The 13,058-nt window shown below is 32.6% G+C and overlaps 2 protein-coding genes across 3 annotated transcripts; one reads left to right on the top strand and one right to left on the bottom strand.

Moving 5' to 3' along the window:
- Positions 1-261: 261 nt before the first annotated feature.
- lamtor4 (late endosomal/lysosomal adaptor, MAPK and MTOR activator 4) lies at positions 262-3,862 on the bottom strand. Of its 2 annotated transcripts, XM_048156501.1 has the most exons (4): positions 3,704-3,862; positions 3,417-3,497; positions 1,315-1,432; positions 262-1,096 (listed from the first exon to the last, which is right to left on the bottom strand). In XM_048156501.1, exons 1-4 carry the CDS (start codon positions 3,704-3,706, stop codon positions 999-1,001), a joined length of 300 nt encoding a protein of 99 aa, XP_048012458.1. In that variant the 5' UTR covers positions 3,707-3,862; the 3' UTR covers positions 262-998. The 2 variants fall into 2 exon arrangements, with proteins under 2 accessions (XP_048012458.1, XP_048012457.1); XM_048156500.1 differs by lacking the exon at positions 3,704-3,862 and having other exon boundaries at positions 3,417-3,503.
- A 203-nt stretch (positions 3,863-4,065) lies between these two features.
- Positions 4,066-6,661, top strand: atp6v1f (ATPase H+ transporting V1 subunit F). Its single transcript, XM_048156499.1, has 2 exons — positions 4,066-4,324; positions 5,806-6,661. Exons 1-2 carry the CDS (start codon positions 4,167-4,169, stop codon positions 6,005-6,007), a joined length of 360 nt encoding a protein of 119 aa, XP_048012456.1. The 5' UTR covers positions 4,066-4,166; the 3' UTR covers positions 6,008-6,661.
- The last annotated feature ends 6,397 nt before the right edge of the window (positions 6,662-13,058 follow it).

Here is a 13,058-nt window from a genome sequence, read left to right as displayed (position 1 = left end):
ATTTTGTGGGAAGACAGGGATTGTTGGGGTTCAAAGCATTTCCAGAATTCCTCTCAGTAAAAATGAAACCAAAAGTATTTGTTCCTCATATATATATATATATATATACACATAAACATACATACATACATATATTATGCAAAAGACTGTATACAAATAAAATACTGTATACTCTAAAATAAAGGATATAGTACAGAATTTAATTATTCAACATAGATTGAACCACAAATAATTTGATGATTCTTGAAAAAGAACACAAACTAAAATGCATAGTACTTTATTTAATATATTATTGTTAATGCAGTTATTCAAAGATTTGATTTCTAGCCTGTTAATTAGATATATTTGGAAACAGACTGTAAAAAGTCAATTCAGTGCACTTAAGTTTCTGCTTCCACAGATTATTATAACACCTCACTACAAGCTCTCACACTTTACATCAAGATTGGAATATGAAACTCATAATGCAATTATAACACCCAGTGTAATATTGTCAAAAATAAACCGCTTCCGTGGCTAATACACATTTGTATACATAATTCCAGTCTAATGAGATTTCTGCATAAAGATAAGATGTGATGAGCAGGTCCTTAAGTCAAAACATGCCTGTATTTGTATGAGGAAGCTGTATGTTAATAGATGTATGGGTTAAATGTAAATACAAATCTATAGTTATTTCTATTAATACCATAACTGGAACCACTCAAGCATAAATGGGGGCTAAAATATTGACAGCATTTAATCTTGCATCAGATGAATCCAGTGACCATAGTCTGTAACATTGCAGTTATACAAGAAAACACATTAACTTATTCAGGTTCAGGTCAAATACACCTGACACCAGCAAAGGCCCCCAAATCAGTGTAATAAAGTCTTCTTACAAAAGAAATTCAGTGTGATTGTGCCAAACATCAGATGGTTGCAATGGCGGTTTCAATGTGAGGGCGCCAATTTGAGCTTGTAGAAGTTGGTAAGATCAGTCCATATTATCCTCTTTACTACACAATAACAGGTTCCCTCTGGTTGTTCTGCCGTTTGACTACAAAAACTTTCTGTCCTGAGATGGTCACAGCATAAATGTAGTCTTCAAACATCACTGTGGGGGAAAAAAACAGCAAGATGAATAACATCCGGATATTTATTAAGTGGTAGCTTTACACAGAATTTGTGAACAATTTACTGTAGTATAGTGATGAAAATCATGATATTGCAAATTTTAGGGTGAAAAATGAGCCAAACACATTTCTGACAGGCTTTAAGAGATTCACCTAGGTGGCACACTGAGGCCTAAGTAAAAGCACTTATGTTTCTTACCTGACATGCGTTTAAAAGGGGGCTCAGCTGTCCCGTGCAACCTGAAACGACAGGCGGTTCTGACCATCTGCATGATCACTCCTGCCGTGTGCTCGTCATTCTCCAGCTCTCCTGCGGACTGTAATAGTACAAGATTTACAGATAAATAATCTATCAATCTATATACACACACACATTTGTTTTTGTGAATTGTGGGGACATTCCATAGGTGTAATGGTTTTTATACTGTACAAACCGTATTTTCTATCGCCCTACACCTAAACCTACCCATCACAGGAAACTGTGCACATTTTTACTTTCTCAAAAAAAAAAAAGAAAAAAAAAAGAAAAGAAAATTAAGTATGATTTAAAAGCCTTTTGAAAAATGGGGACATGGGGTAATGTACTCATAAGTCACCCTCTCCTTGTAATACCTATGTCATACCAAGGGTTGGGGAGTAAATGAAATACATTTAACTTAGTTACATATTTTAAATTCAAAATTGGAGTAACTGTATTTCATTACAGTTACATTTTAAATGGATGGTAAACAAATTACAGTTACATTTGAAAAGTATTTTAGATTACCAAAGTCATTACTTTGAATTTCATTTAAACATTAATGTAAACTGTGATGAGTAATTAATGTAAAAAGCAATTGGTGATTCTCTGACTCTGACAGTCTGAAAAAGAATCAGCTACATTTCTGCTCATAAGTTTCATTCCCCTTGCAGAATATGCAACATTTTAATAATTATTATTTTATTTAGTACTGTCCTGAATAGGCTATTTCACATAAAATATGCTAACATATATTCGACAAGACAAAATGACTGAGTTTATAAAAATTGCCCCATTCAAAAATGTATATATACCCTTGAATCTTAAGTGTCCTGTCATTATGTGATGATCCACGACTGTTTTCATGTTTTGCAATAGTTGTTTGGGAGTCCCTTGAAACTGTAAAAAATGGTAATTACAACTTTTTCTCTCACATTTCTGACTTTTTTCCTTGCAATTGCGAGTTTGCATCTTACAGTTCTGAACTTTTTTTCTCAGAATTGCGAGATATAAACTCGTAAATGCAAGTTATAAAGTCAGAATTGCGTGATTAAAAACTTGCAATTTGGACTTTTTCCTCACAATTCGGACTTCTTTTCTTGCAAATTCTTACTTTGTTTACTGGGAAATTGCGAGTTTATATCTCAGAATTCTGACTTTATAACTCGCAATTGCAACTTGCAATTCTGAGAAAAAAGTCAGAATTGTGAGAAAAACTTGTAATTACCTTTTTTTGTGTGTTACATACTTATTAGTATTCTAAAGTATTAAGATTAAGTTACAAAACTTGGGTAATCTAACAAAATACGTTATTAATGTCTTTTTAAAGCATGTATTTTGTAATCTGAAGTGAAATACATTTTAAAAGTAACCTACCCAGCCTTGGACATACCATATCATTATACAAATTTGTGTCCTGATATGTCACAAACACACACACACAAATAAACACAAACAATATCTAAATTCTATAAATCTATAAAATGCATAGGTCCAGATAATACATGCATTACATGTTTAGACAATTCTCTTATTCGCTCTTTGGATTTTTTTTCTTTGTAACATAAGATTCTCTATTTAACACATGTTTTCTCTACTTCGGTAAAGTTGGTTTTATATTCGCACATTCGGACTTCTGATAAATTCAGACTTTCCAATAAATGTGCAATAAATTAATGTTTGCGAATTTTAAGCAGCGACATGATATTGACAACCAACGATTGTCAACTTACAACATTTTTCACAGTCGATCAAAATAGGCAAGTATTGTTTTAATGGCATATTTACTTGTGAATGTCCACTGAATGTCCAATGTAGTGTGATTAACAAGGCTATTGAATACGGATGTCCGAATGTGCGAATATAAAACCAACTTTACCCAAGTAATATCATGTTGCTGCTTAAAATTCGCAAACATTAATTTATTGCACATTTATTGGAAAGTCTGAATTTATCAGAAGTCCGAATGTGCGAATATAAAACCAACTTTACCGAAGTGTTATCTCTTTATGTAAAGTAGTTGTAATAAGAAAAGTGATTATTTTTTTACTTTAATAACTTACCGCAAGTACACCGTCCTCACTAATAACCAAATACCCAATCTGATCGGGTATTCTCTCCAAACCTTGGGTCAGAGCGGTGGTCTGCATTTCAACACAAGGTAATACAGGAATTAAACAGTTGCAGAGATCGACTGTTTAATAATTCCTTACAGCTTAATGCTTTCTCCATCACATTATGTATCACTTTTATGTTTTCCACAAGCATGCGAACGCACACCACAACAAAACCTTTCATTAAAAGAAACGTTTAGTTATACAAACGCCCCAAAAGTAATAATTATATTTACCATTTTTAAGCAGTGATGATAAATTTACACTGTTGTCTTCCTTCACACCCCGCCTCACGTGACTGACAAGCAAGAGTCGCGTGGTTATAACGTCATCGCAGAAAAAGATGGCTTTTCCTGTCAATGTTACATCACTTTTATGTTTTTATGCTTCGGAAATGTACAACATGTGATAATATCTGAAAAAATATTAAAATGTGGCGTATTATGACACAATTCTGCCTGTTTTAGGCTGTGTGCGCACTTATTCTGATTCAGGATCAGATTTGTCATAATCACCACACTGAGGGCAGGCATTAACCATAGCAGCACAGATCCCAGGTCAGCTGTCTAAATAAAGAGCTTACGGTCTAGTTAAAGCGGAAGTGCAGTAGTCAGCTGATTAAAGCATATGATCCTGCAGGACGGGAAAACATTTCATCCATTCTGTCTTTTATTTGAGCGAATATAAGGTAAAGTCGCGATGCCTGGACGGGGGAAATTAATCGCCGTTATAGGGGATGAAGACACATGTACCGGATTCCTCCTCGGAGGGATTGGAGAGCTCAATAAAAACCGAAAACCCAATTTCTTAGTGGTGGAAAAGGACACTAGCATCACAGAGATAGAGGAGACCTTCAAGTAAGAGACAATATTTGAAATGTCTGAATGATTTAAAAACATATTACCATTCAAAAGAGAAAAATATGCCTTCGTAAATAGTGTATGTATCATATTGATTAAGGACTTTATTATTCGCGAATACGCCTATGACTAGCCTATCTATCTATCTATCTATCTATCTATCTATCTATCTATCTATCTATCTATCTACACTCTAAAATGAGATATATATATATATATATATATATATATATATATATTATAATATTATTATCTATCTGTCTACATATACTCTAAAAATGATATTATTATTTATATATATATATATATATATATATATATATATATATATATATATATATATATATAATACTACCATTCAAAAGTTTGGGATCTGTAAGATTTTTAATGTTTTTTAAATAGGTTTTGTCTGCTCACCAAGGCTACATTTATTTAATTAAAAATACAGTAAAAACAGTAATATTGTGAAATATTATTACAATTTAAAATAACTGTTTTCTATTTGAATATATTTTAAAATATAATTTATTCTTGTGTTGGCAAAGCTGAATTTTCAGCATCATTACTCCAGTCTTCAGTGTCACATGATCCTTCAGAAATCATTCTAATATGCTGATTTGCTGCTCAATAAAAAGGTATTATTATTATCAATGTTGAAAACAGTTGTGTACTTTTTTTTCAGGATTCCTTGATGAATAGAAAGTTCAAAAGAACAGCATTTCAGCATTTATCTGAAATATAAAGCTTTTGTAACATTATACACTACCGTTCAAAAGTTTGGGGTCAGTAAGAATTTTTATTTTTATTTTTTTGAAAGAAATACTTACATAATACTTACAAAAGTGATAGTAAATGCATTTATAATGTTGAAAAAGATTATATATATATTTCAAATAAACACTGTTCTTTTGAACTTTCTATTCATCAAAAAAATAATTATATATATATATATATAATATATATATATATATATATTGTACGCAAATATTTTGTACAATTGTACATAATAAATGTTTCTTGAGCAGTAAATCAGCCTATTAGAATGAAATGATTTCTGAAGGATCATGTGACACTGAAGACTGGAGTAATGATGCTGAAAATTCAGCTTTGATCACAGGAATAAATTATATTTTAAAATATTTTTCAAATAGAAAACAGTTATTTTAAATTGTAATAATATTTCATAGTATTACCGTTTTAACTGTATTTTTAATTAAATAAATGCAGCCTTGGTGAGCAGACAAAACTTATTTAAAAAAACATTAAAAATCTTACTGATCCCAAACTTTTGAATGGTAGTGTATACACACACACACACACTCAAATATACATATATTAGACTATGTGCCAATTGCTTTTATGAGGTTTTTGAATAATCAAATTTTGACTGATAATTGTAGATTGCACAATTTATAGTCCATAATGTAATTTTTACTTGAATATTATCAACATCAATTATATCTGTTCCTCATTTACAGGAGTTTCCTGGCTCGCAGCGACATTGGCATCATCCTGATCAACCAGTTCATCGCAGAGATGATTCGTCATGCTATAGATGCCCACATGCAGTCCATCCCAGCCGTGCTGGAGATTCCCTCAAAAGAGCATCCGTACGACGCCTCCAAGGATTCCATCCTGCGACGGGCCAAGGGCATGTTCTCAGCAGAGGACTTCCGATAAGTTGACACCCCCATGGGGTCACAGTCTGGCCTGGGCAGATGCGAGAGTAATCGAGGTTTACTTCTTGTTCACATCCATCTTGCTGAAGCTGGAAACCTTCTTATAGGGATTATATAATGATGTGTTGTTCATGTAATGTCCTGTGATGTGTATTTTGCCATTCCTAAGTTTGTTTGTCAGTGCTCCTAATAATAATTGTTAAAATTTGTATATATATATATATAAATATAATATATTATTATAAATAATATTATTATTATATATATTATAATATTGGGAAAAAAGACATGCATTATTTTACTCATTGTGTAACAGACATTATATATTGCAAGAAATTAAGTTAAAGAAATTTATTATAAATACTGTCGCTTCAATATTTAAGTTCTGGAATGTCTTTCATTTCAAAGCTGATAATACTGGACTGCAGAACCACCGTTCACGAATTGACTGCTTACAAATCTGTCTCAAATAACTTTAAATGTTAACTGGACTTAACTTTAGATCACCTATATCTGTAACTGTAATATGGTGTGCTATAAATGCACGTTGTGTTGGTTGACACTTTGAGCTTTACACAGTGTGATGTAATTAAAGTGTTAACTTATATCTTGAGAACTGTGAATTGCAGTTTATTAAAAGTAACAGAGTCTGACACTCCATTGGTTTTGTGTGATGAATGTGTGTGATGTTAAAAAAAATATGTAATACAACAGTAAAAGAAGACCATAGTAATAATAGTATTAATAAATATTGAAAGATACTGTAATAAATTTTAAATTAAATTATACCACATTAATTATAAGAAGCCTCTCTGGCATAATATATAAATATTAGAGGTGCACCAATATTAAATTTCTCCACTGATATCAGACTGATATCTGCTGATTCCGATAATACCGGTTCTGCCTTTTATACCTTTTTTAAATTAATGATAATTTCATTATAAGTAATAATTAATCATTATATTTTGAAAGAAACTTGTTTCAGAGTATCTGGTATTAGTTATAAACAAACACATTACTCAAATTAATATTAACACACATTAACTAAATTTTGAAGATTAAATTAATATTTTTTTAACTTTCTGAATGTTATTAATTCATATAGCCTAATTACTATTAATATTGAACATCAACCTGATTTCTTAGCAATATGTTTACACAAAGCACAAATTCAGTGCATTTTCCTGCCCTCTTTTGATTTGCTTTTATCGGCCAATAGCGATTGTTGGCCGATATATTGGTGCATCTCAAATAAATATATGCTTGTTTGGTGCCAGTTCCTGGAAATCATACTATCACTGTATTGTCATACTATGGAACTTAAAAACTGTAGGACTATTCATCGTTCTGTGGTTTCAACGTCTGCTGAAGTTGGTCCTCTTCAGCTATTTTCGGCCGTGTTTCGACATGTTCCTGCCTTTAGACCATCGCTGACAGCTTCCAAATATTTTCTGAACGTTAATAGGGTCCCATCACTCTTATTCTCTGTCTTTTAAAAATATCTGTCCCTGTTTTATTCAAGGACAAAACCCGCTCCGGCCTGTGGGAATTACACACACATACAGATCCCTAAAAGGTCAATGAGCATTCAAATAATCAGGGAAATATATAAAAGCTTGAATCAACTCTTGTCTGTCTTCATTGACTCTGTTCGGTAAGTCAGTGCTTGTGTGATGAACAGCATGTTTCCTGTCTGGACTCTCAGCTCTCTGATCCTCAGCTACACTCTTGCATTTCCCATCTTCAATAACCCGAGGTAAGATATTTTCAAGCACTACTAAAGAGTTAGTGTTGTATTTTATCCACAAAAATGTAATTTTGTTCCCACATTCTACTAATTATGATTTATTCTTTTCAACAGTAGATCTCATACGGAGATGGCCAATATTACAGAGCGGAACTCCACAGAGTATGTTAAGACCAATCCAACAAACAGGTATAGAAAATTTAGAGTCCCATAGAGTTCTACAAAATGGTAAAACAATTCTCTTATCTAACCCAAATGCCTTGACTTTTCCATAGATCTGAACCAGTCGTACCAAAAAGGAGATTCCTGTAAGTCTTGCATTTAATTCATTTGTTTTTAAAACTTTTAAAAAATTATATTGTATTATATTATATCAGTGTAAATGTGTTCTGTGTATTCCTTGCAGTTAAAAATAAAGTCAGTGTTAATTAAAGGTTATTATTTGCATTTAAAATAATGGAATAATTCTCTCCATTGTATTGTTAATTAGTTCATTAATGTATGCTGCTCTTATGACACAGCATAAAGACAAATTGCACAAAGAACGCTTGTTTTGCTCTTAATTACACTGATAACAATTGTGTTTTTGGTCTTTGTTAGACCACACTAATCTAAAATGCCAAAATAAAATGGACACATTGATAGCTTTCATGAACCCTTTTCACAAAAAATAACAAATCTGAAATGTTTGGTGAAATATTACCATAAAATATAACAAATAACTTCCGGTCTCATTCTTTCTGTGTCATTCTTGGCATCACCTTCTTGACACACACCAGATTCGTAATTTGTATTATAGCGAATGGCCTTTAAATAATTTCATAACTGTCAAAAGGACAGAACAATCATTTTAAATTCTCATTCAGTATTTCTCGGTGCCTGAAATACACTTCTCTTTCATTTCCGCAGAAGGATTTGTCTTCTGTCCACTTGTTCCTTGTGGAACCTGGGGTCAATGCTACAGACTGGAAATGAGATTGCTGGGGACGCGACCAGTGATCCAATGGGAATTGGCAAGAAATAAAGAAATAAACCAGAATGATCAAATAAAGATGAAATGCTGTTTTCACTGAATATGAAGTGAAGTGATGTATTTGGTTATCTTAATATTCTGTGAAACTGGATTGATTTAGGCATGTTGTGTTTAGTCAAGATATGCTCATTCTCTCTCTCTCTTTAACAGTTGTGTTATTAATTTTTCACCATACATTTCCCTTTTTTCATGTAACACAACATAACATTTTCTAAACATCTCTAAGCTCATAATAATGGATTGCAGAAACCATCTCGAATCTGTCTAAAATAACTAAGTTTTAATCAGACATCTTTCGCTAATTGTAATACTGTATGGTGTGCTATAAATAGACTTTTTGTCATTGTTTTGGTTGTCACTTTGAGCATTGAAATCATGAGAGGCTAAAATATGCTAACTCACTGTATATCTTGGGAAGTGTGAATTGCAGTTTATTATAACAGATTTGTTATAAACCAATCTGACTCTCTTTCGGTTTGTGTTGTTTGGTGATTGAGTGTCTGATGACTAAAAGTGTGTCTGAAATATGACTTTTCAAAGCTGTTTACACATTGTAAAACCGAACAGTGAAATTAATTAAATTAAATGAGTTTGTTTCACTCAAAAAAATAATGAAAGTTCATTGTACTTAATAGAAAAAAGTTGCATGAACTCAAAATTTCATTGTAGTAAGCTGAACTTAATATGATTGAGTTGAGCTGCAGCAGATTTCTAATTCCCAGCATGCTTTGCGTCAGACCATATAAATAACTCTTGATATTAAGTGTTATTTTGTGTGTTTTTGCACAAGATTAACATATGGAGATATAAGTTAATGTTTAATGTTGTGTTATGTTGGGATTCAGGGGGGTTCTGTTATGTTAGTGTTGTAGGGTTATCACTGTGGTGAAGAGTACAGCCTGTGGTTAGGTTGAGGATGAGCTGCAAAACATTTAAGACCACATATGTTGTTTGATTACATATATGCAAGTATGTAATGACAGTCTCTCTGAGACTAGTTATAATAGCATGTGTTATTTGCTATGTAACATTTAACCAAGATCTGAATGTGATGTTTATGTAAATTCACTGTATGTAATTAACATTATGATGAGTTGGGAAAGGGATGGTGGTGACGGGATTGTTAGTGAGAGACACCTGTGCACCACACTGGCCTTGATCCGCTTCCATGGCTCTCAGCCCCGCCCCACTTGTCACAAAAATTTTAAGTTCTACCAACTTTAAAAAAATGAGTTAGTTTACTTGAATGTTTTGAGGTAATACGTTTCCTCAAATGTTTTAAGTATTCTGAACTTATTGGGTTTTACAGTGCATAAATCATCAAATTTTTGACATCACATTCAGCAGGATAATCTATAGCATATGCAAACCACATTATGTTAGTTGTCCAGTAATCATAAAAGGCATATATGAAAACTGATTATGAAAACATCACATCATTATTGGCCCCATCCTTGGAAATCATTGCTACTGTGAGAGTGTAACTCGTATGTAAATCTTATTGAAACTCATAAAAGCAGAGTATAACTCTGAAACAGCTGATAAGAGATAAATGAAGCCAGATTGGTTTGACTTTAACAAAAGATAAGCTGTCCATGGACAAAATATTCCCTCTTAAAGGGATAGTTCACCCAAAAATGAAAATTCTGTCATTGATTACTCACCCTCATGTCGTCCCAAAGACTTTTGCTCATCTTCAGAACACAAATAAAGATCTTTTTGATGAAATCTGAGAGCTTTTTGTCCCTCAGACATCTACGCGACTACTTTGATGCTTCAAAAAGTTCATAAAGAGATCGTAAAACTAATCCATATGAATTGAGCAGTTCAAATTTTCTGAAGAGAATCGCTTTATATGATGAACAGTTTGGCTTACAGCATATATTCACACATAAAAAAGATCTTCATTCGTGTTCTGAAGATGAACGAAAGTGTTACGGGTTTGGAACGACATGAGGGTGAGTCATTTTTCATTTTTGGGTGAACTATTGCATATAATGTTAAAATCAACCTTGTGTTGACAGACCTGTTGAGTAAACTAAAACCGCTTCAGAATATCCAAACACACACTTTAGGCAAAAATCTGGTCTTTTCCCATGATTATTGTCCAACATTGTGACAGTTGGAATTTATTTATTTATTATCCATGGTGACTTATTTCCTCTCTTTATACTTCAAAACACTGATAAGGTCTCATCAATCCTTTCTGTCTGTCTTTGTAAATGTTTGTCCCTTTCTTAATCAAGGACAAAACCTACTCTTTCCTGTGGGAATCACACTCACATATACAAATGCCTAACATATTTAAAGAGCATGTGAATGGAGAAGGAAATACCTGCTTCACTGACATTGAATCTGTTCAGTAAGTCGGTGCTTGAGTGATGAACAACATGTTTGCTGTCTGGACTCTCAGCTCTCTGATCCTCAGCTACACTCTTGCAAGTCCCATCTTCAGTAACCAAAGGTAAGATATTTTCAAGCATAACTGACAAGATGTCAAAAGAAAGAACCTTTTTCATACTTGTGATGTATTTGTTTTTAGCACAAGATCTGATATCAATATCATTGTCACAGAGGGTATGGAACACAAGACCAGGCTTATGGAAAATAATGCCACACAGACGAACTTCACAGGGTTTAATAGGACCAGGTATACACATACACACATGCTTGGGGGTGGTGGTGGGGGGGATACTTCAGACTTTAGGTAGTTTGGATGCTGAATTTTGACCATCTTACACATTTTGAGCCTCTTTTTTTCTTAAATGAGGTAAGAAAATTTTTCTTATAAACAATATTACAATTACTATTGTAGGCTAATATTTGTTGTTAATTACTGCTTAAATATAACACTTTATTTTGATGGTCCCCTTTAGACATTCTGTTGACTATGCGTTGCACCTACATGTCAACTAACTCTCATTAGAGTATTAGTTGAGTATTAGTAGACCGTTAGAGTTAGCATAATAATGGGTTAAGGTGTTTAAACACTTAAGATATGCAGCAGACAGTCTACCAATACTCTACTAATGCTCAAATGAGAGTTAGCTGACATGTAGGTGCAACGCTAAACTTGTAATCAACATAGTAAATGGGACCATCAAAATAAAGTGTTACTGGAAATAGATGTATGTTTGTTAAATAAGATTTTTATTAATTGCAGCAAAAACATTTGATGTATTTTATATATTGATAAATTGCTGTTCTTTATCATACTGAAACTTTTATATGAATTCTAAGTTATATGCTCTTTCTTATTCCTAATATCATATATTTTCAGGTATGAATTACAGCTAAGAAAATAAGCTTATAAAAGTAATGTAAGTTATTTTTATTTTCTAAATTCTCTCCTTTTGGATGGCTTATTAATTCAATAATGCATGAACTGCTTGACATGCTCAATGGATCCTGCCATTCTTTGTCTCTTTCTACTTTCTCTTTGTATAGTCACAATTAAATCTCTAGCAAATGGTTTTTAAACAGTTAATAATTAAAAGCCAGAAACCCATCTTCTTTTGTCATTTCAGCCGTTTGGAATGTCCTCTGGCAACTTGTTCTTTGTCAAACCTGGGGTCTTCCCTGCAAATTGGAGATGAGATCGCAGGAGGCTTGACCAGAAATCCATTTGGAATTGGCAAGAAATGAAGGGACATATAAAAGAAAATAAGCATGATCCTGAATATAAGAACCTTTATGGTCTTGTTGTAGTAATCTCTCATTAAAACATGCTCAGATTCTTGTTGTACAAGCGGTACTCCTTTCCTTTATTCTTAAATGACTCTTGAATTTAATTAGTTTTTATGTAAACTGATATGTCACAATGCTTACAATAAGGTCTCTTTTATAATTTCATACAAGACAAGGATTTTTTACCTTATGTCACACAACATTGAGTTACATTCTAAGACTGTAAAATATTTTAGCTGGTTAAACTTAGAAATGTAAGTTCACCTGCTGCCTTAAAAATGTGAGTTAACTCAACTTGAAGATAAGCTTTGTTTCAACTCAAAAATAGTCAAGACAATGCCTTATTTTAAGTTAAAATTTAAACTTAAAGTTATGCATTGTCTTGACTATTTGTGAGTTGAAACAAAGCTTATCTTCAAGTTGAGTTAACTCACATTTTTAAGGCAGCAGGTGAACTTACATTTCTAAGTTTAACCAGCTGAAAATGTTTTACAGTGAACATGTATTATTTCATTCTGAATTATTGGAACAAAATGTGATCAAAGAATTCAACCGTGCAAGCACATTTTTGAGTGTATCTTA

This window comes from Megalobrama amblycephala, linkage group LG14, assembly GCF_018812025.1.
Source record: "Megalobrama amblycephala isolate DHTTF-2021 linkage group LG14, ASM1881202v1, whole genome shotgun sequence".
Lineage (NCBI taxonomy): Eukaryota > Metazoa > Chordata > Actinopteri > Cypriniformes > Xenocyprididae > Megalobrama > Megalobrama amblycephala.
The sequence above is the reverse complement of the archived record's forward strand: the minus strand, read 5'-3'. Positions and strand labels throughout refer to the sequence as shown.

Excerpts from the sequence above, each read along its gene's own strand:
- lamtor4 (XM_048156500.1), bottom strand. The coding sequence starts at position 3,503 with ATGCAGACCACCGCTCTGACCCAAGGTTTGGAGAGAATACCCGATCAG. Across the intron at positions 1,433-3,416 it reads GTGAGGACGGTGTACTTGCG|TCCGCAGGAGAGCTGGAGAA; the intron begins GTAAGTTATTAA and ends GTACTATTACAG. Across the intron at positions 1,097-1,314 it reads CCCTTTTAAACGCATGTCAG|TGATGTTTGAAGACTACATT; the intron begins GTAAGAAACATA and ends TTTCCCCCACAG.
- atp6v1f (XM_048156499.1), top strand. The coding sequence starts at position 4,167 with ATGCCTGGACGGGGGAAATTAATCGCCGTTATAGGGGATGAAGACACA. Across the intron at positions 4,325-5,805 it reads GAGATAGAGGAGACCTTCAA|GAGTTTCCTGGCTCGCAGCG; the intron begins GTAAGAGACAAT and ends CCTCATTTACAG.